Source organism: Leptodactylus fuscus, chromosome 9 (assembly GCF_031893055.1).
Source record: "Leptodactylus fuscus isolate aLepFus1 chromosome 9, aLepFus1.hap2, whole genome shotgun sequence".
Classification (NCBI taxonomy): Eukaryota; Metazoa; Chordata; class Amphibia; order Anura; family Leptodactylidae; genus Leptodactylus; species Leptodactylus fuscus.
Window position 1 is genome coordinate 60,098,905 of NC_134273.1, and position 23,535 is coordinate 60,122,439.

Below are 23,535 nucleotides of genomic sequence, written 5' to 3' on the forward strand. Positions count from 1 at the left end.
ATTGGAGTACAGTGAACTCATTGTCATGTTCAAGAAACCAGTCTGAGATGATTCCAGCTTTATGACATGGCGCATTATCCTGCTGAAAGTAGCCATCAGATGTTGGGTACATTGTGGTCATAAAGGGATGGACATGGTCAGCAACAATACTCAGGTAGGCTTTGGCGTTGCAACGATGCTCAATTGGTACCAAGGGGCCCAAAGAGTGCCAAGAAAATATTCCCCACACCATGACACCACCACCACCAGCCTGAACCGTTGATACAAGGCAGGATGGATCCATGCTTTCATGTTGTTGACGCCAAATTCTGACCCTACCATCCGAATGTCGCAGGAGAAATCGAGACTCATCAGACCAGGCAACGTTTTTCCAATCTTCAATTGTCCAATTTCGATGAGCTTGTGCAAATTGTAGCCTCAGTTTCCTGTTCTTAGCTGAAAGGAGTGGCACCCGGTGTGGTCTTCTGCTGCTGTAGCCCATCTGCCTCAAAGTTCGACGTACTGTGCATTCAGAGATGCTCTTCTGGCTACCTTGGTTGTAACGGGTGGCTATTTGAGTCACTGTTGCCTTTGTATCAGCTCGAACCAGTCTGGCCATTCTCCTCTGACCTCTGGCATCAACAACGCATTTCCGCCCACAGAACTGCCGCTCACTGGATGTTTTTTCTTTTTCGGACCATTCTCTGTAAACCCTAGAGATGGTTGTGCGTGAAAATCCCAGTAGATCAGCAGTTTCTGAAATACTCAGACCAGCCCTTCTGGCACCAACAACCATGCCACGTTCAAAGGCACTCAAATCACCTTTCTTCCCCATACTGATGCTCGGTTTGAACTGCAGGAGATTGTCTTGACCATGTCTACATGCCTAAATGCACTGAGTTGCCGCCATGTGATTGGCTGATTAGAAATTAAGTGTTAATGAGCAGTTGGACAGGTGTACCTAATAAAGTGGCCGGTGAGTGTATAAACTCTTAGCTGAGCTCCCTATGGATTAGAAAGCCATTATGCACAGCAGTAGCCAGGCACAGAGCATGAACACCTGAAACAGCATTATTATATAGAGGAGCTCCTCTGGACTCTCCAAGCTCTAAGGGGCCGACTCAACGTCTTACCTGTATACAATACATAATGGTCTGTACTTCTGGACTGTAACTAATAATGGACAGTATAGTAGTTCTGGGAACACGTAGATGAGAGGAGCCGGGACCCTGCCCATACTCTTCCTTCAGCTCCATATGGAGGATAGAGCTACTTATTGAAGTTAGTGAAGAGTTACACCCCGAGTGAACAGCAATAGAATTGATTTTTTTTTTTTTTTTTTTGCAATTCCCTTCCTTCTGAAAGGAAATAAAAATATTTTTTGTGCATTAAGTGTGTTAATATTGTTGCCTATAATGCATGGTTGAACAGAGTAAACTAGAGTCTGCTTAAAATCTAGGGATTTTTTTTTATCTTTTTACAACAAAAGGATATTTCAGGTTGGATCCTTTTCATTAAAGGGGTTGTCCAGGAGTATTTTTTCACATTTTCCCCCAGGGAGGCTTTTGATGGACCCAGGGGTTCTATCAATGTCACAACCCCCAGGTCATGTGATTGAAGGCAGTGTAAGGTTCCCTGGGTCACTTTGCTCACTCCTCTAATGATCTCAGGGGTAATTAATGTTACCATTGCTATGGGGGAATGAATGCTGTCTCCAATCACATGACCTGGGGGTCACAACATCTCAAGAACCCCCCGGATCCATCAAAAGCATCTCCTGAACCAGGTAAGTGAATAAATACTCCCTGGACAACCCTTGTAATTGTATTACTTGTATGTTATGCTATAGAGTTTTTTTGTCTAGTTTTATAATTTATATATTAATAGTAGAGTTGAGCGAGTACTGTTCGGATCAGCCGATCCAAACAGCACGCACGCATTGAAATGAATGGATGCACCTGGTGCTTCCGGTTTGACGGCAGCCGACCGCTTAACCCCCCACGTGCCGGCTGCGTGCATTGTTTTCAATGCGTGCTGTTCGGATCGGCTGATCCGAACAGTACTCGCTCAACTCTAATTAATAGCTTTCCTATAAAATCGATGACATTGCTGTAAATAAAACGTGCTAATAGGGAAAGCAAGCATCACAAAATGTTAATTTTAGTTCGGTCAACTAAGTTCCATCCGTTATGTAAGTAGTAACACGTTGTATGTCTTTATCCGAGATCGCTAAACCAATATCGAGACAGTTAATGATTAAGTTACAGCAAATGGACAGATTTCTGGAAAACTCTTATCTGTGGCAATTGCTTTATATAACTAGGTTCATTTGTAACCAAAAGCTACAGTGTTATATATATATATATATATATATATATATATATGGATGACAGAAAATGGACCTTGTGTATATATAAGCTATTGACTTGAGATATTATATATTTGACCTTTTAATGACAAGGCCAAGTTTAACCCTTTAACAATCATGTTTTGTATACACCTCTGAACCAACTCAATGTTTTTTCTATTTTCATTGTAGAACTGATAACTTTTGGCTCCTGTTGGAATGGAAGTGGTGATATTTCATGTATTTTTATAGCCCAATACAATAAACCATACCCATGATTATATTATGCCACAAACTCAACCACAACCAGTCTATCAAAGCAAAACAAACCCCAAACAACAATTCTTTCGGTACACAGAAGAGATCATTTTATCTGCTATTGTTTAGATGATAGATATCTTTTTTCATCACATTGAATACAACGATTAATGGATGTACTAACAGTGGCGTAACTACCGGGGGTAGCAGCAGTAGCAGCTGCCACAGGCCCTGGGACATTAGGGGCCCGGTGGCAGTCGATACCGCTGCAGTTTTTTTTAGATAGGCTGTTACCGGCTGGAGTTATTTACCTCTCCGGGCTCCAGCTAGGCTCTGGGCCTACTTGTGTGACGTCCCTGACGTCACATGACCCGGGCCTGCGTCCCAGGTCATGTTACATCCCGAACATCATTGAAGATGCACCGAGGAGTGCAGCCGAGCCAGGGATAGGTAAGTAACAGTGTTTAGACCCCAGAGTATAATAATTGTTCATGGATGTCCACAGTGGGGCATAACACTGTGTGCAAGGGCCACTATGGGGCATAATACTGTGTGCAGGGGCCACTATCGAATATAATACTGTGTGCAGGGGCCACTATGGGGCATAATACTGTGTGCAGGAGCCACTATGGAGCATAATACTGTGTGCAGGAGCCACTATAGGGCATAATACTGTGTGCAGGAGCCACTATGGGGCATAATACTGTGTGCAGGGGCCACTATCGAATATAATACTGTGTGCAGGAGCCACTATAGGGCATAATACTGTGTGCAGGAGCCACTATGGGGCATAATACTGTGTGCAGGGGCCACTATCGGACATAATACTATGTGCAGGGGTGACTATGGGGCATAATAGTGCGCACAGGAATGCGAGGCGGGAGGAGGGTCAGTCGGGGTCTTCGGCGTCAGTCAGGGGGATCCCATGTCAAAAGTTAGCCACGGGGCCCCGCCGTTCCTAGTTATGCCACTGTGTACAAAAATCTTGCTACTGCCATACACTGGCCTAGGTGGTGATCTGAACACAATAGCACACAACCGGCCGGCCTGAGCAGTTACAATTGGCTGCAAAGGAGACCTAAACATTTTAGCAGAAGTAAGACACATCCTCCAACCTTACTACTACTGCCTCATACATGAAGACCCTAAAAAATACTTACCAAGCTCTGCACAGTGCATAGTGCATTTCATTTATATGCTGGACCATCTAAGCCATACAAAAATGCCCTGAATTTAATATGTACATTGTAAAATATAAGATTAAATCGATCACCATTTACTTACAAAAACAAATTCTGAAAATTGGCAACAAAAATTAATGCACAGATTTGATAGTTTACACTTTGACATTGAGATGAATTGCAACAAATGGATCTGCATCCGAATTGCTGATTCTGAAGTTTGCTGTGCCATTGCTGCTCACAGTGATCTGTTTGCCAGTACAAGAGTCGCCATTCTTCTGCCCAGAAATGATGTCACAGTATGTGCCAGCAGGAAGTCCAGTGTTCAAGGTGATATCCATGTCACTAAAAAATGTTTACTGTGTTTAATACACTATGTGACAATCTTAGGACAAGACAAACACAAACCCCTGACCAGAGAAACCTGGCATGTCCAAGTCTGACTCATATAATGTCTGTAAGCAAGTGACTGAGTATCTGTATAGGTGAACACATTTATAGAAATATGTAGATGTAACAATAATAATCCTCAGGCATCTCAATTCATCCATAATCATCAAAAATATCCTTAAATGTATGGGTATTTACCAACTAAGCAGAAATAGAAGCTGTGGCGATCAGGATCAGGATCATACGCTATTACTGAGGAAGGCCATGTACAGTAGATATGTTCACTGCAAACCATAACCTGCCATGCCAGCCCTGACTAAGGGGTCATATCCCCGAAACGCGTAGGCTTACTCGTCCTTCTGTCCCATCTGCACAAGGACATATCCACCTTTGCTTTTCCAAGAACTATATATATACAGTCCTATGAAAAAGTTTGGGCACCCCTATTAATCTTAATCATTTTTAGTTTTAAATATTTTGGTGTTTGCAGCAGCCATTTCAGTTTGATATATCTAATAACTGATGGACACAGTAATATTTCTGGATTGAAATGAGGTTTATTGTACTAACAGAAAATGTGCAATATGCATTAAACCAAAATTTGACCGGTGCAAAAGTATGGGCACCTCAACAGAAAAGTGACATTAATATTTAGTAGATCCTCCATTTGCAAAGATAACAGCCTCTAGTCGCTTCCTGTAGCTCTTAATCAGTTCCTGGATCCCGGATGAAGGTATTTTGGACCATTCCTCTTTACAAAACAATTCAAGTTCAGTTAAGTTTGATGGTTGCCGAGCATGGACAGCCTGCCTCAAATCATCCCACAGATGTTCAATGATATTCAGGTCTGGGGACTGGGATGGCCATTCCAGAACATTATAATTGTTCCCCTGCATGAATGCCTGAATCGATTTGGAGCGGTGTTTTGGATCATTGTCTTGCTGAAATATCCATCCCTGGCGTAACTTCAACGTCGTCACTGATTCTTGAACATTATTCTCAAGAATCTGCTGATACTGAGTGGAATCCATGCGACCCTCAACTTTAACACGATTCCCGGTGCCGGCATTGGCCACACAGCCACAAAGCATGATGGAACCTCCACAAAATCTTACAGTGGGTAGCAAGCGTTTTTCTTGGAATGCTGTTTTTTTTGGATGCCATGCATAACGCCTTTTTGTATGACCAAACAACTCAATCTTTGTTTCACCAGTCCACAGGACTTTCTTCCAAAATGAAGCTGGCTTGTGCTTTTGCATACCTCAGGCGACTCTGTTTGTGGCGGGCTTGTAGAAACGGCTTCTTTCTCATCACTCTCCCATACAACTTCTCCTTGTGCAAAGTGCGCTGTGTTGTTGACCGATGCACAATGACACAATCTGCAGCAAGATGATGCTGCAGCTCTTTGGAGGTGGTCTGTGGATTGTCCTTGACTGTTCTCACCATTCTTCTTCTCTGCCTTTCTGATATTTTTCTTGGCCTGCCACTTCTAGGCTTAACAAGAACTGTCCCTGTGGTCTTCCATTTCCTTACTATGTTCCTCACAGTGGAAACTGACAGGTTAAATCTCTGAGACAACTTTTTGTATCCTTACCCTGAACAACTATGTTGAACAATCTCTGTTTTCAGATCATTTGAGAGCAGGTTGTCCATGCTCGGTGACCATCAAACTTAACTGAACTTGAATTGTTTTGTAAAGAGGAATGGTCCAAAATACCTTCATCCAGGATCCAGGAACTGATTAAAAGCTACAGGAAGCGACTAGAGGCTGTTATCTTTGCAAAAGGAGGATCTACTAAATATTAATGTCACTTTTCTGTTGAGGTGCCCATACTTTTGCACCGGTCAAATTTTGGTTTAATGCATATTGCACATTTTCTGTTAGTACAATAAACCTCATTTCAATCCTGAAATATTACTGTGTCCATCAGTTATTAGATATATTAAACTGAAATGGCTGCTGCAAACACCAAAATATTTAGAACTAAAAATGATTAAGATTAATAGGGGTGCCCAAACTTTTTCATAGGACTGTATATATATATATATATATATATATATATATATATATATATATATATATATATATATATATATATATATATATTATTATTATTATTTTTTTTTTTTAACTTGGAGCATGTCTCCACAATAAAATTTGGGAATTTTTAAAAAAAATCATCCGGCGTGCTGAGACTACTTCAATTTGCTGCTTCTATTGTGTCTGTGCGGGACATGACGTCCCGGGCATCCGGATGACTACAAGCACCTACTACTCCTGCATTAACAGTAAGAGACATTTATCATTTTTGTAATACGGGCTGAGACAATTTTTTCTTCTTTGCACATAACCTGCCCATGGCCTTAATAATGAAAATAAATTCAGGATCTATAATGTCCTGTATATTTATTGGTGTGGGGTTATATAGATAACATTGAATGGTCTTCTCTTGGATTACTATTGTTGTAGTCTATAGGTTTGTGGCATGCGTTATGTTTTTATATGGTGGAGCAGTTAGACATCGCCTTACAAAGCTGGCCACTTTTCTAATGGATGTGTGTCTTGAGGAAGCCCCAGTTGGTTGAAACATATATGAGGAAATGATCTCAGACACCCCCATGCACGTGTGACTAACTTCTGGCTCTTATCATCTCTGATCCTAGCCGTGATTTCCATCTACACTAGCTGGGCCGGGGAGGTGGCCATCCTATTTCCAAGAATTATGAGATTGCAAGAAGGAGCTATCCTTGAAGCTTTTATGTAGATTTGCTAGCCAAGCAGCATGCAATGATGATTAGTATTACATAGACAGGAGAACCTTGTTATACTAAGTGAGGAGGGGAGGTATTAAGCTCCAGTAGGAGGGGATGTTGAGCCCTGTTATGTGCTAGCTAGAGATGAGTGAACAGTAAAATGTTCGAGGTTCGATATTCGTTTCGAGTAGCCCCTCAGTATTCGACTACTCGAATCGAATATCGAACCCTATTATAGTCTATGGGGGGAAAATGCTCATTTCAGGGGTAGGCAATATTCAATCAAATTATACTTACCAAGTCCACGAGTGAGGGTCGGGCTGGATCCTCCGAGAAGTCTTCTCCTTGCAGCGTGCCCGCGGCATCTTCCGGCTCTGAATTAACTCTGCCAGTAATCGGGCCTGTGCAGAGCTGACTGCGCATGCCCGCACTACAAGCAGACATGCGCAGTCAGCTCTGCCCAGGCCCGATGCCTGGCAGAGTGAATTCAGAGCCAGAAGACGCCGCGGGGAAGCTGCACGGAGAAGACTTCTAAAGGTAGGAGAAGAACCAGCGTTGATTGTCCGACTGTATAGCATTTGGCCAATCAATGCTGGTTCTGCATCAAACTTTTACATTCGAATAGCGAGTGGTACTCGATCGAGTACGAGTATTTCGAATACCGCAGTATTCGATCGAATACCTACTCGATCGAGTACTACTCGCTCATCTCTAGTGCTAGCCCAATTCCCTGTTGACTCTGCATACTAATTATCACTAATTCAGACTCTGCCTATCTATCTATCTATCTATCTATCTATCTATCTATCTATCTATCTATCAATATATATATTAACAGCATCATTCATATGTCTGTGAAGGGAACTCTTTACAGTAAGACCAGCGAGGCTCTGGAACTCTCTTCCCCAGGAAGTGGTGATGGTGGATTCACTGAACAAGTTCAAAGAGGGCCTGGATGTCTTTTCTTGGAGAGAACTATATTACAGATTATGGATTCTAGATCTCTAGATTATAAGGACACGTTGATCCAGGGTTTTTATACTGACTGCCAGATTGGAGTCGGGAAGGAATTTTTTCCCCTGAAATGGGGCAATTGACATAAGCCTCATGGGTTTTTTGCCTTCCTCTGGATCAACACTGTAGGGATTGTAGGGTTCTAGGTTGGACTTGATGGACTGATGTCTTCATCCAACCTCATCCACTATGTAACTATATGTAAGATTCATAACATAGGTTATGTTGCTTGCAAGAGATTATTTACTGGTGCAATTTGAATCAATATCAGCAAATCTGTCACACTGACACCGCTATATATGGATTTCAGAATGATTACAAATTTTTAATAATTTTTAGAGGTTTGGGTCTTGTAGCTTTTGCCCAGATATTTTCTTTTAGTTTGACTGAATTTGCTTGGTTCTGGACCTGCCCGGTCATTGATCGTTATTACTAATCCGTTAATAGGGACTGGTTACCTCTTAACTATTTTGTAGTATTTTTATGGTTACAAATAGGCCTGAACAGAGTTTTGCTGGCCATAAATAATTATACCTTAATACCGGCTGCTATTATATAATGATGAGTTCTATATGCTCTCTTCTTCCTATAGTGGATGGAGGATTATTTGCTGATATTTATGCTATTTAGGCTCTTTCTGGTATGTGACATGTTTATAATAATTTTATTAACAGTTCCTGGAGTCTTATCAATGGAGTTAATGCCCCATTGTTATTGTTTTTTTCGTAGATTGACATTTTTTTTACAAGTCAATCAGCTCTTGTTCAGTGCAGTTTATATGGAGCAATGATCAGTACTGTATGAGCCCAAACAATCAATGGTGTGACACATACAATTTCATTATTATCAGCAGCACAGTGTCACATGATCCTCTATGAAATGAGTATTGGCCCAATTGTTGGCCAGTATGAAAGGCCATTTAGTGTACACGAAATGGATCTCAAGTTGATTGACCAACTTCACTCACCAGTTATCGTTGTTAAACACAATGAAACCCGTGTTTCCTCGCCCAAAAGCAATTTGATTTTGTCCATTGTCCCACCAATTAGTGAGAGCTTGACCATCAGCAACATTCCGGAAGATGACCATATTCCTACAAAATAATTAGAAGCAAATTACAGATTCTAAGAATAACCATATTCTTTTAGGTGTTTGAAGTTTACAATACATGCCCACCTAATGAACATTCGATGTCAAGAAATATCCAATTATATTTTCTATAGGAAATGAATTAAATTGGAAAACTTATTTCTGAAAATACTGTATTTTACATTGTTGGATCCAGCAATCACACTGGCTAACTCTTATTTATGGCTTACTTTATCTGTCTCCATCTGTGCTCGCAAACCCAGCCATCTCCACAAGTGGAATCTTCATTGATGGGGACTGCTTTAATGGACCCATTATTGTAACTTGGTGGTCCAATCCAGTCATTTATATCCTACAATCACAAGATACAAAGGATGAATTCACAGGTGATGACTGCACTTTATTCCTTCTAATGTATTAAAATATTATTATTCCTTATTATTATTATTCCTTGTGCTTGAAAAGTTGCACTAAGTTTCATGCTGAAATCTTCATTCTTTAATTTATTTCAGACCCAAATATTTAGTTTGCAACCTGGTCCCAGTTCTATATTTTTCTCATGAAGATGTCTACATTCTAGTAAACCTAGTTGTGAGCTTTGTTCACCAAGGATACAGCGGTTATTAGCTTTCATGTAACTGCATAGCTTCATTTTAGGACTTCTATCTTCTTCTACAGCCCTTAGGCATTCTTATCCTCTGTTCACCACATGTTTTTCTATCCATTTAACGTATACAAAAACACAAGCTAAAAACGGATACAAACAGCTGATAGTGGTTGCTAGTCATTGGGATATGTTGTGTCATTCCTTATGCCCTTCCCCTCTCACTGTTCTCTGCTACTTTACTGATGGTTATTCTTTCATGTACTCCATGTTATGTTAAAGTTACCTGTTGGAGAGAGAACCCCGCCTACCCGCTTTTACACTCCATCGTTATTCCAGGATTTGAACTTAAAGTTGTCCCATTAAGAGGATGGAGGACTGAAAGTCCCCCTAAGTGTTGGTGCACTCCATTCACTTCTAGGTGACTGTGAGCGCTGCTGAAGTTTACAGTCTCGACAGCCCCATAGAAATGAATGGAGCGCACCAGCACTCTATTCACAAGGAGGCCTTAGGGGGAATTTTTGGTCTATCCTACTCCTGATCACTGAGGAACTCATCCATAGGGACCCCAGCGATCGTAAACGTATCCCTTGCCCTGAGTATAGGGGATGTGTCCATAACAGAACAATCCCTTTAAAAACCTCACCCCTCCATTGACAGTCTAAGTTATTTATTATAAGCTTATTGGGTATTTTTCCTTAAAAGAGTAAGCCTGCAAAAAACTAAAGGTTCACCCCTGTGCTTGGGTTTCTGTTCTTTCTGTCCCTTGGGATTCAAAAAACAGCAAAAACCGGTTACCTGCACACCCCATAGATTATAATGGGATTGGTCTGGTTTCCGCCTGAAAAATGTGGAGAGAAAAATCTTGCTTGCAGGACTTTCCTCCCCACATTTTTCAAGCAGAATGGGGGATGGAATCCCCAAATGGTCATACAGAGCAAGTGTGCGCCCAGCCTTAGGTTTGCTCACATATAAATAACAAGATTTTCATATCGTACACTTCCACAGAATATGAAAAATGTCATACTCCTGTACGTTTTCTTTACTGTTGAGCTTGCCAAAATAAAGTTTAGACCATTTAGACCCATGGAATAAAAACTGACACAAAATACATTATTTAAGAGGAACAACACTCACAGTATTATGTAGTAATAGTTATATCTTACCTTTCCATTTACAAAGTTCCTAGGCCAGCTAAAACTTGACATTACGCGTGTGAATCCATAAGGATGTGCCAGCATGAAGGCCACTGCCATTTTGTACAAGCTGTAAAGATTATTGTCAAGTGTATGGTAAAGAAAGTAAATAGTCTCAAGTTTTACGAAAGATATCAATCCTTACCGTGCATCAAAAAAAGTGAGGATAGAGTCTCCACCACCGCCATGGCCTCTTTGGTTATCATGGTTGTCAACAAAAACTAAGGCCCTATCTGTCGGCATAAAGCCCCAGCCTTCTCCCCAGTTTCTGGAAGAAGAAAGTGTTAAGTGCCATTTTCAGCTATATATGCACAGTACCTAAGAATACTCTCTTTTAGACTTACTTTAGATAGGCCATCTTCTCTCCATCCCATTTCCGAATTAATTTTCCAAGTTTGGTCCCATATTTAAATTCCGTTACCCGTCCAATATCAAAGTAGTCACTGACTGAAATTCCTCCTCCACCTAGATCAATCACCTAACAGAAACCAATGAATACCAAAAGAGAAAAAGATACTTCAGTTCACCAATAGGTTCAACATCACGCAGGTTCACCCCTTCATGCTGGTGCACGGAAATATACCCTGACTTCTTAGGGTGTGCAGCTTACTCCAGAGAAGATAAAAAAATATTTTTCCAGCAACCAACCAAATCATCCGAAAAAATCTAAATAATACAAAGAAAATTTTAATATTCATAATTAAAAGATGGTTACAGGCCAACTTCGATCCACATACTAGCTTAGCTGACGCGTTTCAAGGTGAAACAACCCTTAGTCATAGCAATGCTAAGTTGGCCTGTAACCATGAATAAATGGAAAATCACGTTGAAGCTAGAGATGACATAAAATCAATCATATTACGAATTGTGTTTTAAGTCAAAGTCAAGCCACGCAGCAAAATCTGATACAAAAAAGCTGCATTTCCGCAATCTAGGGCCTTAACCCAATGGGGTTTTTAATTAACCGTTCAAAGAGACCCATATGCCTTCAGAAAAACTACTAAGAATCAGCTGTGCAAGTTATTGAGGCTTTTTCCCATGAAAAGCTAAGGCCCCACGTTGCGGAAACGCAGCTTTTTTTTGTTGCAGATTTTGCTGTGTTTTTTTGAGCCAAAGACAAGAATAGCTACAAAAGGAATGGGAAATATATAGGAAGTTCTTATACTTCTGCCTTCTTCCTTCTGCTCAATCCACTCCTGGCTTTGGCTCAAAAAAAAAAAAAAAAAAACCGCAACAAAATCTGCAACAAAAAAAAAAGGGATTTTTGTGTACTCACCTGTAAAATCCTTTTCTCGTTGTTTCACTGGGGGACACAGCACCATGGGTATAGACCTGGTCATTAGGAGGCGGACACTAGGAACAAAAAAGTGGTTGGCTCTGCCTACGCAGGCTATACCCTCTCACTTGCAGAATGCTCAGGCAGTTTTTTTTCCTAGTGTTGTAGGAGGCAGTCATGACCTGAGTCAGGTCTTTCTGTCTTACATCGTTTTCATTTTGTTTTTCTTTCAGGGGCAGTGGGTTGTCAGTGTATCCGTTACACTAGTCTACCCCCTGTGGGTGCAAGCGCTCAATTTATAGAGCGCACCGCAGTCACCCAGTCCCCTGTTGGTTGCTGCATCAGCGGTTGGATTTCTGGTGACCCCACTTAGCTGCGAGGTATCACCGAGGGGGTGAGTCTGTGGCGCCTGAAGACGCCAAGACACCATGGGTATAGACCTGGTCATTAGGAGGCGGACACTAGGAACAAAAAAGTGGTTGGCTCCGCCTACGCAGGCTATACCCTCTCACTTGCAGAATGCTCAAGCAGTTTTGTACCACAGCAGAAGGAGAGAGTCCCCAAATGAACATTATATATGGAACCAAAAACCACCAAAAAACCTAAACCCATGAAGGGAAAAAGAAAACCCCAACTCTGTGCCAAAACTGCTTTTGGACGTCCCATGGTGCTGTGTCCCCCAGTGGAACAACGAGAAAAGGATTTTACAGGTGAGTACACAAAAATCCCTTTTTCTCGCAATATTTCACTGAGGAACACAGCACCATGGGACGTCCAAAAGCAGTCCCAGAGGGAGGGAAAAACCTAGACAACCTTGCTAACAATGCACACTGCTGCCTGAAGAACTTTTCGACCCAAACTGGCATCGGCAGAAGACACAGAATGAATCTGAAAAACTTAGTGAAAGTGTGAACCGAAGACCAGGTGGCAGCCTTGCACACCTGAGAAACGGAAGCCTGATGCCGAACAGCCCAGGAGGCACCAACAGCTCTAGTCAAATGAGCTGTCACCCGGAAAGGAGGATGCCTACCCTTAAGCCAATAGGCTTCCTTGATGACAGACCGAATCCATCTAGCGATGGACACCTTGGAAGCAGGTAAGCCCTTCCTGGATCCCTCTGGAAGAACAAAAAGAGCATCACAGCACCGAAAAGGCTCCGTAAGAGCCAGGTAGACTCTGACTGCCCAGACCACATCCAGGCAGTGGAGGGAGTGCTCGCAAGGATGCTTTGGTTCCAGACAAAAAGATGGCAGAACAATGTCCTCATTGATATGGAAAGAGGACACCACTTTGGGAAGGAAGGATGGAGGGAAACGAAGCACAACCTTGTCCTTATGCAAAACCAAGAAGGGGGGCTGGCGTGACAAAGCTGCCAACTCAGAAACCCTATGAATAGAAGTGATAGCGACCAAAAACGCCACTTTCCAAGAAAGCAAGTGAAGAGAGATGTCCCTTAGAGGCTCAAAAGGTGGAGCCTGTAGAACCTCTAAGACGAGATTAAGATCCCAAGGATCAATAAGAGGCCGGTAAGGAAGAACACAATGCGCTACCCCCTGAAGAAAAGTCTTTACCTGGTAAGAAGGCGATAGCCTTCTGGAAAAGAATGGAAAGCACCAAGACCTGACCCCTCAGGGTAGACAGACCAAGACCCTGGTCCAGCCCGGACTGCAAAAATGCCAGGACCCTAGGCAAAGAAAAAACAAGAGGGTGATACTCTTCCACTTCACACCAATGGACGAAGGCCTTCCAAGTGCAGTAGTATATCTTTGCTGATTGAGGCTTCCTGGCCCTAATCATAGTTTGAATAACAGGCTCAGAAAAACCCCGGCGCTTCAACACCTTGGTTGCAACAGCCATGCCTTAAACGCAAAGCCACAGCCTCGATTAGAAGCCATGGCCGCCCGACCCCCTCTTCCGGTCCGCACCTCAAAGAAGCCCCGGCAGCCAGAAAACGAGCCATCCCCTCTGCTCACACCTAAGGTAAGGAGAAGGGAAGGAGGAGGAAAAGGGAGGGGGGAGAAGGGGGAGACCCCCACAAGGGAAAAATACTTACCGTCTGGCGTCTTCAGGCGCCACAGACTCACCCCCTCGGTGATACCTCGCAGCTAAGTGGGGTCACCGGAAATCCAACCGCTGATGCAGCAACCAACAGGGGACTGGGTGACTGCGGTGCGCTCTATAAAATGAGCGCGTGCACCCACAGGGGGTAGACTAGTGTAACGGATACACTGACAACCCACTGCCCCTGAAAGAAAAACAAAATAAAAACGATGTAAGACAGAAAGACCTGACTCAGGTCATGACTGCCTCCTACAACACTAGGAAAAAAAACTGCCTGAGCATTCTGCAAGTGAGAGGGTATAGCCTGCGTAGGCGGAGCCAACCACTTTTTTGTTCCTAGTGTCCGCCTCCTAATGACCAGGTCTATACCCATGGTTCTGTGTCCCCCAGTGAAATATTGCAAGAAAAGCTGCGTTCCGCAACGTGGGGCCTTAGCCAAAGTCAATGAAATCAATCTGTAATACCCTACACTACTGCTGCTATGTGGACCCATGTAAACAATGATGAGGCTCCAACATTCACCCATGTGGCACAGTCCCTTCAAACAAATTTTGACACAGATTGGATTAATAGACCTTTTTTTTTTTTTTTACCTCTTGGAAAATAAATGGACGAGAAACATTGGGGAACCAGTGAGTGTTGAGATTGTTTAGCCTGCTGACAATGGCTTGAAGATCCCTGGGCCAAATGTGTTTAGAAGCATCAATTCTAAAGCCAGCCACACCGATAGCAATGAGCTTGTTCAAATAGTCTGTAATCTTTCCACGGACATATTCCTTTTCTAATGCCAGATCCATAAGACTCAGCAGACGACAATTTCGGACCTGTGCAGAATTCAGAGTAAGTGAGGGTGCCAATGATTTACTTCTTGCCATGTCTTGTAATGCCAATTTTTATATTACAATTTATAATGGGGCCAATTTTTTACAACTATACCTGGTCTGTATCGTCATAGTTTTCAATATCACCACTGCTAGTTTTACACTTGTTATCGTTAAAGTCAAAATTGGAGTAGGGCACGCCAGGGAAGCTTTCATCGTTCGTACTGTATGAACTGCCACATGTAGAAGAACTTCCTTTTCCAACTCCGGATCCACACATATGGTTAATGACGGCATCTACATAAATATAAACCTGTAACGTATCAAGAAAAGCCGTTATAATTAGAGATGAGCGAACAGTAAAATGTTCTAGGTTCGATATTCGTTTTGAGTAGCCCCTTAATATTCGACTACTCGAATCGAATATCGAACCCCATTATAGTCTATGGGGGGAAAATGCTCGTTTCAGGGGTAGGCAACGTTCGATCAAATTATACTTACCAAGTCCACGAGTGAGGGTCGGGCTGGATCCTCCGTGCAGTCTTCTCCTTGCAGCGTCCCCGCGGCGTCTTCCGGCTCTGAATTCACTCTGCCAGGCATCGGGCCTGGGCAGAGCCGACTGCGCATGCCTGCACTACAAGCGGACATGTGCAGTCGGCTCTGCCCAGGCCCGATGCCTGGCAGAGTGAATGAAGAGCCGGAAGACGCTGCGGGGAAGCTGCACGGAGAAGACTTCTAAAGGTAGGAGAAGAACCAGCATTGATTGGCCGACTGTATAGCATTCGGCCAATCAATCCTGGTTCTGCATCGAACTTTTACATTCAAACAGCGAGTGGTACTCGGTCGAATACGAGTATTTCGAATACCGTAGTATTCGATCGAACACCTACTCGATCGAGTACTACTCGCTCATCTCTAGTTATAATCACACATTTGGTGGCTAGATGATAAGTGTTGGTTATAAACAAGACCCCTTTAGAGGACTTCTGCATTTTCCAATGGCATAGTTGTTGGTAAACTGAGGCTAAAGAAATTAATTGGAAAGTAATTTTATTATTAAAAATTAAAAAAAAAAAAAAAACAGTACTAATAGGTATTTGCACCATCTATATCTAAAATGCATTAAGGAGCTCATATTGCAATGAATATTGTTCTCTGCTTATTTTACATTTGTAGATCCAAGTAATTCAGAGTAGGTTCTCAGATTTATGTAACAACTTCCTTTAGTTATACAAGGGTCATCTAAATAGTACGTTCACACTGAAATTTTAAGACATGGAATGTCACTTTGGTTTATTCCCCATTAGAGATGAACGAGTACTGTTCGGATCAGCTGATCCGAACAGCACGCTCGCATAGAAACGAATGGACGTAGCCAGCACGCAGGGGTTAAGTGGCCGGCCGACGTCAAAGCGGAAGTACCAGGTGCATCCATTCATTTCTATGGAGCGTGCTGTTCGGATCGGCTGATCCGAACAGTACTCGCTCATCTCTATTCCCCATGAAATGGAATAAACTGACTGAATGAGACAGAGCAGCCAGAAATTTTTATTGTCATTTTTGTATGGTCTGTAGCGTGGATCATAACAGTGAGTAGACTTTAGGGTCTATCATTTAGAAAAGATATATGGAATTTTTTAAGTCAGTTTTTTTTTTTTGGAGACAATGGCCCAGACACTGGTGTAAACATGGTACCAACTTTATAATGTGGCGCATCTTGTTTGGGTTTAAAATTGTTTGACTTGATAGACACGGATCTACTATCTGGTGCAAATGGTTAATAAACTGGTCCCATAACAGATTAGGCACTTGATTTACTAAAATTGGCATATCATAAAGGGGTCTAAGAAGGAGCAAGACGCACCAAATTAATAAAGAAGATTATGCCCATTTAGAAATTTAGCATATCTTGCGCACCACAAGCTAATTTTTAAGCCCCACCCCTTAGAGGGTATGAACAGGTGGTAATTTTTTGCTCAGACAATGTTCCCTGTTATCTTCAGGGACACTGATCGGTGGAAAGGCGCCAACCTAAATTAAGCTCATTCTGCACAAACTTATAAAAATCCTGTCCTTTTCCAGACTGGCGACCCTATGGGTCTATCTGATGCTGTAACTTTACTGGCTGACGGTTATGAGACTGTGCAGTATGAATATCTGTACAGCTGCAGCTCAGAATGGAGGACATTTATTTCACTGGAATCATTGCAACATATGGAATACTGCCAGAGATACTTTTCAGTTCTTATCTAATTTTGACCTTGCACTGTCAGATCCTGATGTTTAAACATTGTAAAATACAAATATAGTCTGGTTGATATATGGCATTATGTAAAGCCCTGCAGTGCATTTATACACAACAAATATAATCCACTTATATAATACACTTATATATGTTGTTGACGAAAGCGGGTCCCCAGTAACACTATCATAGGGTTAATAACACAAGTAATTAGATTAATGGGTTGATTTAAATCATAATGAATAAAATGTAACTTATGTTATAAATAGTGAGGCACTTATATCGGGATGGGGGGACAGTTAGGAAGGATTATATGAATAAATATGCCCTCAAAATCCCTCAATGTAAGGGCACGTTCACACTGCAGTTAGTGACCGCCACTAGTGTCCGTAGTTATTGTCCGTTACAAGATTTTAGCAACAAACACTAGCTGAACCGTCAGTAATCCGGTACAATTTCCATTTTTTTCAATAGGATTTTATCTTGGGTCCATTAGTCTCTGTTTGTGTCCATTAATGCCCAATCCGACAGAATTCCATCTTTTTCCAGCAGTCAAAAAATCCTACATGCAGGACTTTTGAGTCCGATTGAAAAAAACAATTCTTCACAGACAGCAAGTGTCCGTTATGTATTTTTTTACATTGAAGTGTATGGGGAACAAACTTATAATGGACAGTAACTGATAACCATCGACTACTGTCCGTTATTTTGTGTCCGTTGTTTTCTGCGCATGCTCAGAAAGCAGAAACGAACCAAAAAAAAACAACACAGTATAAAAAAAAAAACAGATGCTAACTGATGCTAGATAGATGGATACCACCGTAAAGCTAGTCTAAAAAAATGTAAATATGCCAAAAATAACAAAGGGGCAGATGATAAAAAAAAAACCTTAGTGCGTATTATCTGTCACCATATGGTTAATGTGTCAATTTTTTTTTTTAACTGATCCATTTAAAAAAACGGACACCTTGACAGATAACACTCACTAATGGTTATTTATCATCTGCCCCATTTTTGGGGGGCATATTTATATTTTTTTCAGACTAGCTTTACTGTGGTATCCATCTATCTATGATGTAGACACTTGTTTAATGTTGTACACGTTAGTTACTTTATATGCATCTTTATGGCTTATGCACTTGTCCCCTTTTTGGTTATTAAAAAAAAAAAAGGCTCAATTGCCCCTTTTTAATACTGTCTGACCTGACGGGCTCTTCTACACTGCTCATGGACTGGAGTTGATTTTGTGCTAATTCACTTTTTAGAGAAGTGCAAGTCAAACAAGCATGAAAAGGATCTGCAACATTGGCAAGGGCATCGTAACCACTGGGAAAAAGGTGCAAGTGCTTCATAAATACTGTAAATCAGCAGGGCAGAAAAAGACCATAAAAGACGCGAGTAACTTATATATATACTGTGAGAGTGAAGGGTGTGGTCTGGGGAGAGGTATGTCCCAGCCAGGCAGCTAAAGGGTGTTTGGTAAAGATTCACACCAGGGAGGTCAGCTGACTAATCAGGCCCTAATAACAGTCTGAGTGTGAAGACTAGCAGGGTGGCACCACACTGACAGAGTTGAACTGTCCACACTGGACCTCCAAAGCAGGTACTGTGCCACCTGTTGTTATTGCCAAGGTGGGAGACTGGTAGCCAGTCTCCTGTATAGTCAGGGAAAAGTTTCCTTACGTTTAAGTTAGTTTTCTCAGCCAAGAAGGATTTTGTTTTGTTTATCCTGTGGCTTTGCAAAAGCAGTGTATGCGTTACATGTGAATAAAGCCTGAACTTGTGTGCAATCCGGTGTGTGTGTCCCTGTTTCCTGCACTGCTACAAGCATCTACCTGAGCGATTCCCCATAATAAATATATATTAGTCCTAGTCCTGCATATTCCAAAGGACCGAGTAAAAAAAAAAATTCCCACCATCTGGGTATGACTATAATCCAAATGGCAGATGGTTCCATGATTCAACCAAAATATAAAACTTCAGGCTGTCTCATAACAATGCTGTTCCATACCACAAAGACTCTCTTTTGGCCTCCTAACTCTAGACACATTTAGTGTATGCATCAGTAATTTCCCTGATGTGCATGATAATCATATACAAAAAACATGATGTGACAGAAAAATAGCTCTAGCTCTACTGTACTGGCAATAAGATATCTACCCCAACATTGTTACATCTGGTGACCATGTCCTTGAATTGGTCTTCATCACCAGATCGGGTGCAGATCTTATAGCTGATTGGTTGGTATCTCTCCCACCATGGCCTGTTGGGGTTTGTGATGATCAAATTCTCATTAGGAGGTGAAATCTATAGAAAAAGAAAGAGGTTATAGGTGTACAGTCTTAAGGCACAGATTTCAGTGTATCAACCATACGAAATAAACCATCTACAATAACATCAGATCAGGGCAAACTACACAGGATTTTTAGAAAAATGTCTTATGCTATACAGAGCAGAGTCTTATAATGTTATTTTCAAAATAAGAAAACGGTACTATTCCGTTATCGGGCCAGCAGCAGCGCAGTTCAGCAGCAGCTTTCGGGACAGCAGTTCAGCAGCGGGAATTACAATGACATCCGAGGACTGCTGGCCCGATGCTTGTGCCCAGTAACCAGTACATCGATGACCCCCCTCCCCCATCCTTCTCCTCCTGCCAGTGCTGCCCCCCAGCTCTCCTTACATCTTCCCCGTACCCTCTCCCCGCCACACGACTAGGCCTCACCTCAGCGCTAGTACCGAGACCGAAAGGAAAGACACCGGGGCTCAATCCAGGCCCTGACAAGAAACACGCCGACTATAGGAACGGTGAGCTACAGCGAGCCGGAGGGACAAACTTTCTGCAGCGTCCGGCGGCTATCTAGTAGCATTCATTGCTCAAGATTTACGGTGAGGCCTATTACAGGGAGAGGGTACGGGGCAGATGTAAGAAGAGCTGGGGGGCAGCACTGGAAGGAAGAGGAGGATGAGGGCATCGATCGATGTACTGCCTACTACACACAAGCACGGCCTCTATCATCGGGCCAGCATCGGCTTAGTCATGTGGCGGGGAGAGGGTACGGGGTAGATGTAAGGAGAGCTGGGGGGCAGCACTGGAAGGAGGAGGAGATGGAGGGGGGGTCATTGATGTACTGGCTACTGGGCACAAGCATCGGGCCAGCAGTCCTCGGATGTCATTGTAATTCCCGCTGCTGAACTGAACTGCTGTCCCGAAAGCTGGTGCTGAAATGCGCTGCTGCTGGCCCGATAACGGAATAGTACCAAGAAAACATTATATATATATATATATATATATATATATATATATATATATATATATATATATATATATAAAATTTTTATTTATATAGCGCCAACATATTCCGCAGCGCTGTACAATTTGTAGGGTTCAAATACAGACAGAAAGATACATTACAAAGAAAGTCATTTCACACAATGGGACTGAGGGCCCTGCTCACAAGAGCTTACAATCTATGAGGTAGAGGGGGTGAAACAAGAGGTAGCAGGGGTGGCATTGCTTATGCAGAGGTCAGACACTTTTGTAATAGAGGTGACTGTCATTACACAAACATAAAACTTTATGAGCCGTCAACAGTCGTGTCTTTTAACATGTGGATGGAGCTTGGACCTATAAAGTTATCCTGAGATGACATCATATCATGTGGGGAAATGTGGGAGCAGGGACAGAGGAGGGTTAAGGGTTTACGTTAGAAATTGTGATAGGCCTGTCTGAAAAGATGTGTCTTTAGTTTGCGTTTGAAACTGTAGAAATTGGGAGTTAATCTGATTGTCCGGGGTAGAGCATTCCAAAGAAGTGGTGCAGCTCGGGAGAAGTCTTGTATACGAGCGTGGGAGGTTCTGATAATAGAGGATATAAGTGTTAGGTCATTGAGTGAAAGGAGAACACGGGTTGGGCGGTAGACAGAGATGAGGGAGGAAGTGTAGGGATGTGCGGCATTATGGAGAGCCTTGTGGATGAGAGTGATAACTTTATATTTTATTCTATAATGAATAGGCAGCCAATGTAGCGATTGGCACAGACCAGAGGCATCTCTGTAGCGTCTAGCCTGATAGATGAGCCTGGCCGCTGCATTCAGAATAGATTGTAGAGGGGAGAGTTTAGTGAGGGGAATCTACACACATACACACACCATATATACTTGAGTAAAAGTTGACCTGACTATAAGCTGAGACCCCTAATTTTACCACAAAAAACTGGGAAAACTTATTGACTCAAGTATAAGCCTAGGGGGAGAAATGCAGCAGCTACTGGAAAATTTCAAAAATTAAAATGGTCAGATTTTTTGGGTGTAGTAGATACTGGGTGCTGGGAAAGGGGAGGGGGTGTTCTGGTTGTCTGTCTGCCCCTTCCCTGAGCTTGAGGACTGTTTTTACTTCCTCCAATAACACGAACACAACAGGTGCAATATAGTTTCACCGGACTCGGGGTTACAGGACAGAACCAGACATCTCCTTTCACCTCATGGATCTGCACTGCAATGCGGGCTCTGCAGCCTTTTATGGGTCAGTAATGAGCCAAGGATCTACACCTGGGCTGAGGCCTACTCCTGATCCGCCCTGGACCACACAAATGTCAGAATCCTGGGGCTGATATATCTGGACTCCAGCATTCTGTCTGTCACCTTCTCACAAGATATAAATGTTTTGACCCTCAGGACCAAAGGTGGAATTTAGCAAGTTGGTATGCATTACTTTACTAAGCAATAACTTTTAAATAAATATAAAAGCATCTAATCTGACTATAAATAAAGGAGCTCAAATTTAGTTCACCTATACTGTAAGAATATGTTCAAAAGGCGGAAAATGAAGAGGAATTCCTCTTCATTTTCCACCACTGACATTTTCGCCCGAGGTCTAGCCACGACAAGATGCTGATCCAGGGCTTTCCGCTGCTGCTTAGGTCCAGATGAATGAGCTAATCAGCAGCGAGTCCAAAGCTGTGAACTCCGTGGCTGAATCAACCGCAGAATCCGCAGCTAGATCGAGCAAGACACTTCTTTTTTTCCGCATCCTGCTGCAATCTCTGCCTCCCATTGGAAAATAATTACACTTAGTCCCACATTGGGACTTGGGCACTAGGTGCTGCAATGACTTCATAACAGTGGCGTAACTGGGAATGGCTGGGCCCCAAGGCAAACATTTGACTTGGGGGGGCCCCCCTCTTCCTGACCCCGACCAACCCAAACCCCTTCCCCCCAGAAGTGACCCCTGCACACTCAGTATTATACCCCGTAATGCCCCCTGCACACACTATTATGCCCCATAGAGGCCCCTGCACAAAGTATTATGCCTCATAGTGGCCCCTGCACACAGTATTATATGCCCCATTGTGGACAATCCAAGAACAGTTATTAAACTCTGGAGTTTTTTTCAGACCCCAGAGTATAATGATCAGAGATGCAGGGGAAGATACAAGCATAAAAAACACTGTTACTTACTGTACCATTCTACCAGGTTTACGTCCTCAGCCCCAGAGAAACTGGACAGGGGCGGATTCACAGGTTACCAAAAAACTTACAGAAGGCATACTTTATAAAGACTCCATCCAAAACTTTGTTACATTGTGTTTCATGATAAAGATAGATAGATAGATAGATAGATAGATAGATAGATAGATAGATAGATAAACAGTAGCACACACTGAACTGAGTGTCTACAAAGGAATAGCCATACCTGAACACCACCAAACCCATTTGGTCCCAGATAGCGCTCACATTCTTCAGCAATGTCCTCCCAGCGCCATTCAAACAAATGGACAATAGATGTTCTACCACAAGCCACATTAGGATTGAACTGGCCAGTGCAGGACCCAAACAGCAGCAGGATAAGCAGCAGCCTCATGTTGAGCAGTCATGTGTTCAGTATCTTGTCCTCTTCCTATTTATAGCAGCAGCAGCAGACAGTGGTGTGACCTCTTACTCAGGGCGATCACTATCTGATTAGATGCTGATGCCAGGAACACTTGTGCTGAAAGGTTGGGAGGAAATAGGGAAGAGAATGCTACAGTATAGTAGTAATTAATTTTAACCATGAAGAAAATCAATCATGGGATGAAACAAATGCATGAACTGCATGTATATTATGATTCCACTTATATCTATTACAGGCATAGTTTAAGCTTTTTGATGCAATACTTCAATAGTCCAATATGACCGCTTCTGTGCCCCATAACTTTAAAGAATGAGCATGCAGCATGTTTACAAAGCATTTTTTGTCAGAGTTACTCAAATAACCCCAAATACTTTGCTGTGATGCCCAATGGTCCCAAATACTAATCTGCAGACGTATTAAAGGGATCCTATCAC

At 42.5% G+C, this 23,535-nt stretch overlaps 1 protein-coding gene across 1 annotated transcript; it reads right to left on the bottom strand.

The window, feature by feature from the left end:
* Window positions 1-803: 803 nt before the first annotated feature.
* LOC142217940 (pancreatic alpha-amylase-like) lies at window positions 804-23,134 on the bottom strand. The gene is made up of 10 exons (XM_075286280.1): window positions 22,904-23,134; window positions 19,373-19,519; window positions 15,086-15,283; window positions 14,743-14,973; window positions 11,157-11,290; window positions 10,958-11,080; window positions 10,783-10,882; window positions 9,243-9,364; window positions 8,891-9,016; window positions 804-4,110 (listed from the first exon to the last, which is right to left on the bottom strand). The coding sequence occupies exons 1-10, from the start codon at window positions 23,069-23,071 to the stop codon at window positions 3,921-3,923; spliced, it is 1,539 nt and encodes a 512-aa protein (XP_075142381.1). The 5' UTR covers window positions 23,072-23,134; the 3' UTR covers window positions 804-3,920.
* Between the last annotated feature and the right edge of the window lie 401 nt (window positions 23,135-23,535).

What these genes read in the sequence shown, in the direction of transcription:
- LOC142217940 (XM_075286280.1), bottom strand. Translation starts at nt 23,071, where the DNA reads ATGAGGCTGCTGCTTATCCTGCTGCTGTTTGGGTCCTGCACTGGCCAG. An exon ending in CACAGATGGAGACAGATAAA is followed by an intron (nt 9,017 to 9,242) that starts GTAAGCCATAAA and finishes ATTATTTTGTAG; the next exon opens with GAATATGGTCATCTTCCGGA. An exon ending in GTGTTTAACAACGATAACTG is followed by an intron (nt 4,111 to 8,890) that starts GTGAGTGAAGTT and finishes AACATTTTTTAG; the next exon opens with TGACATGGATATCACCTTGA.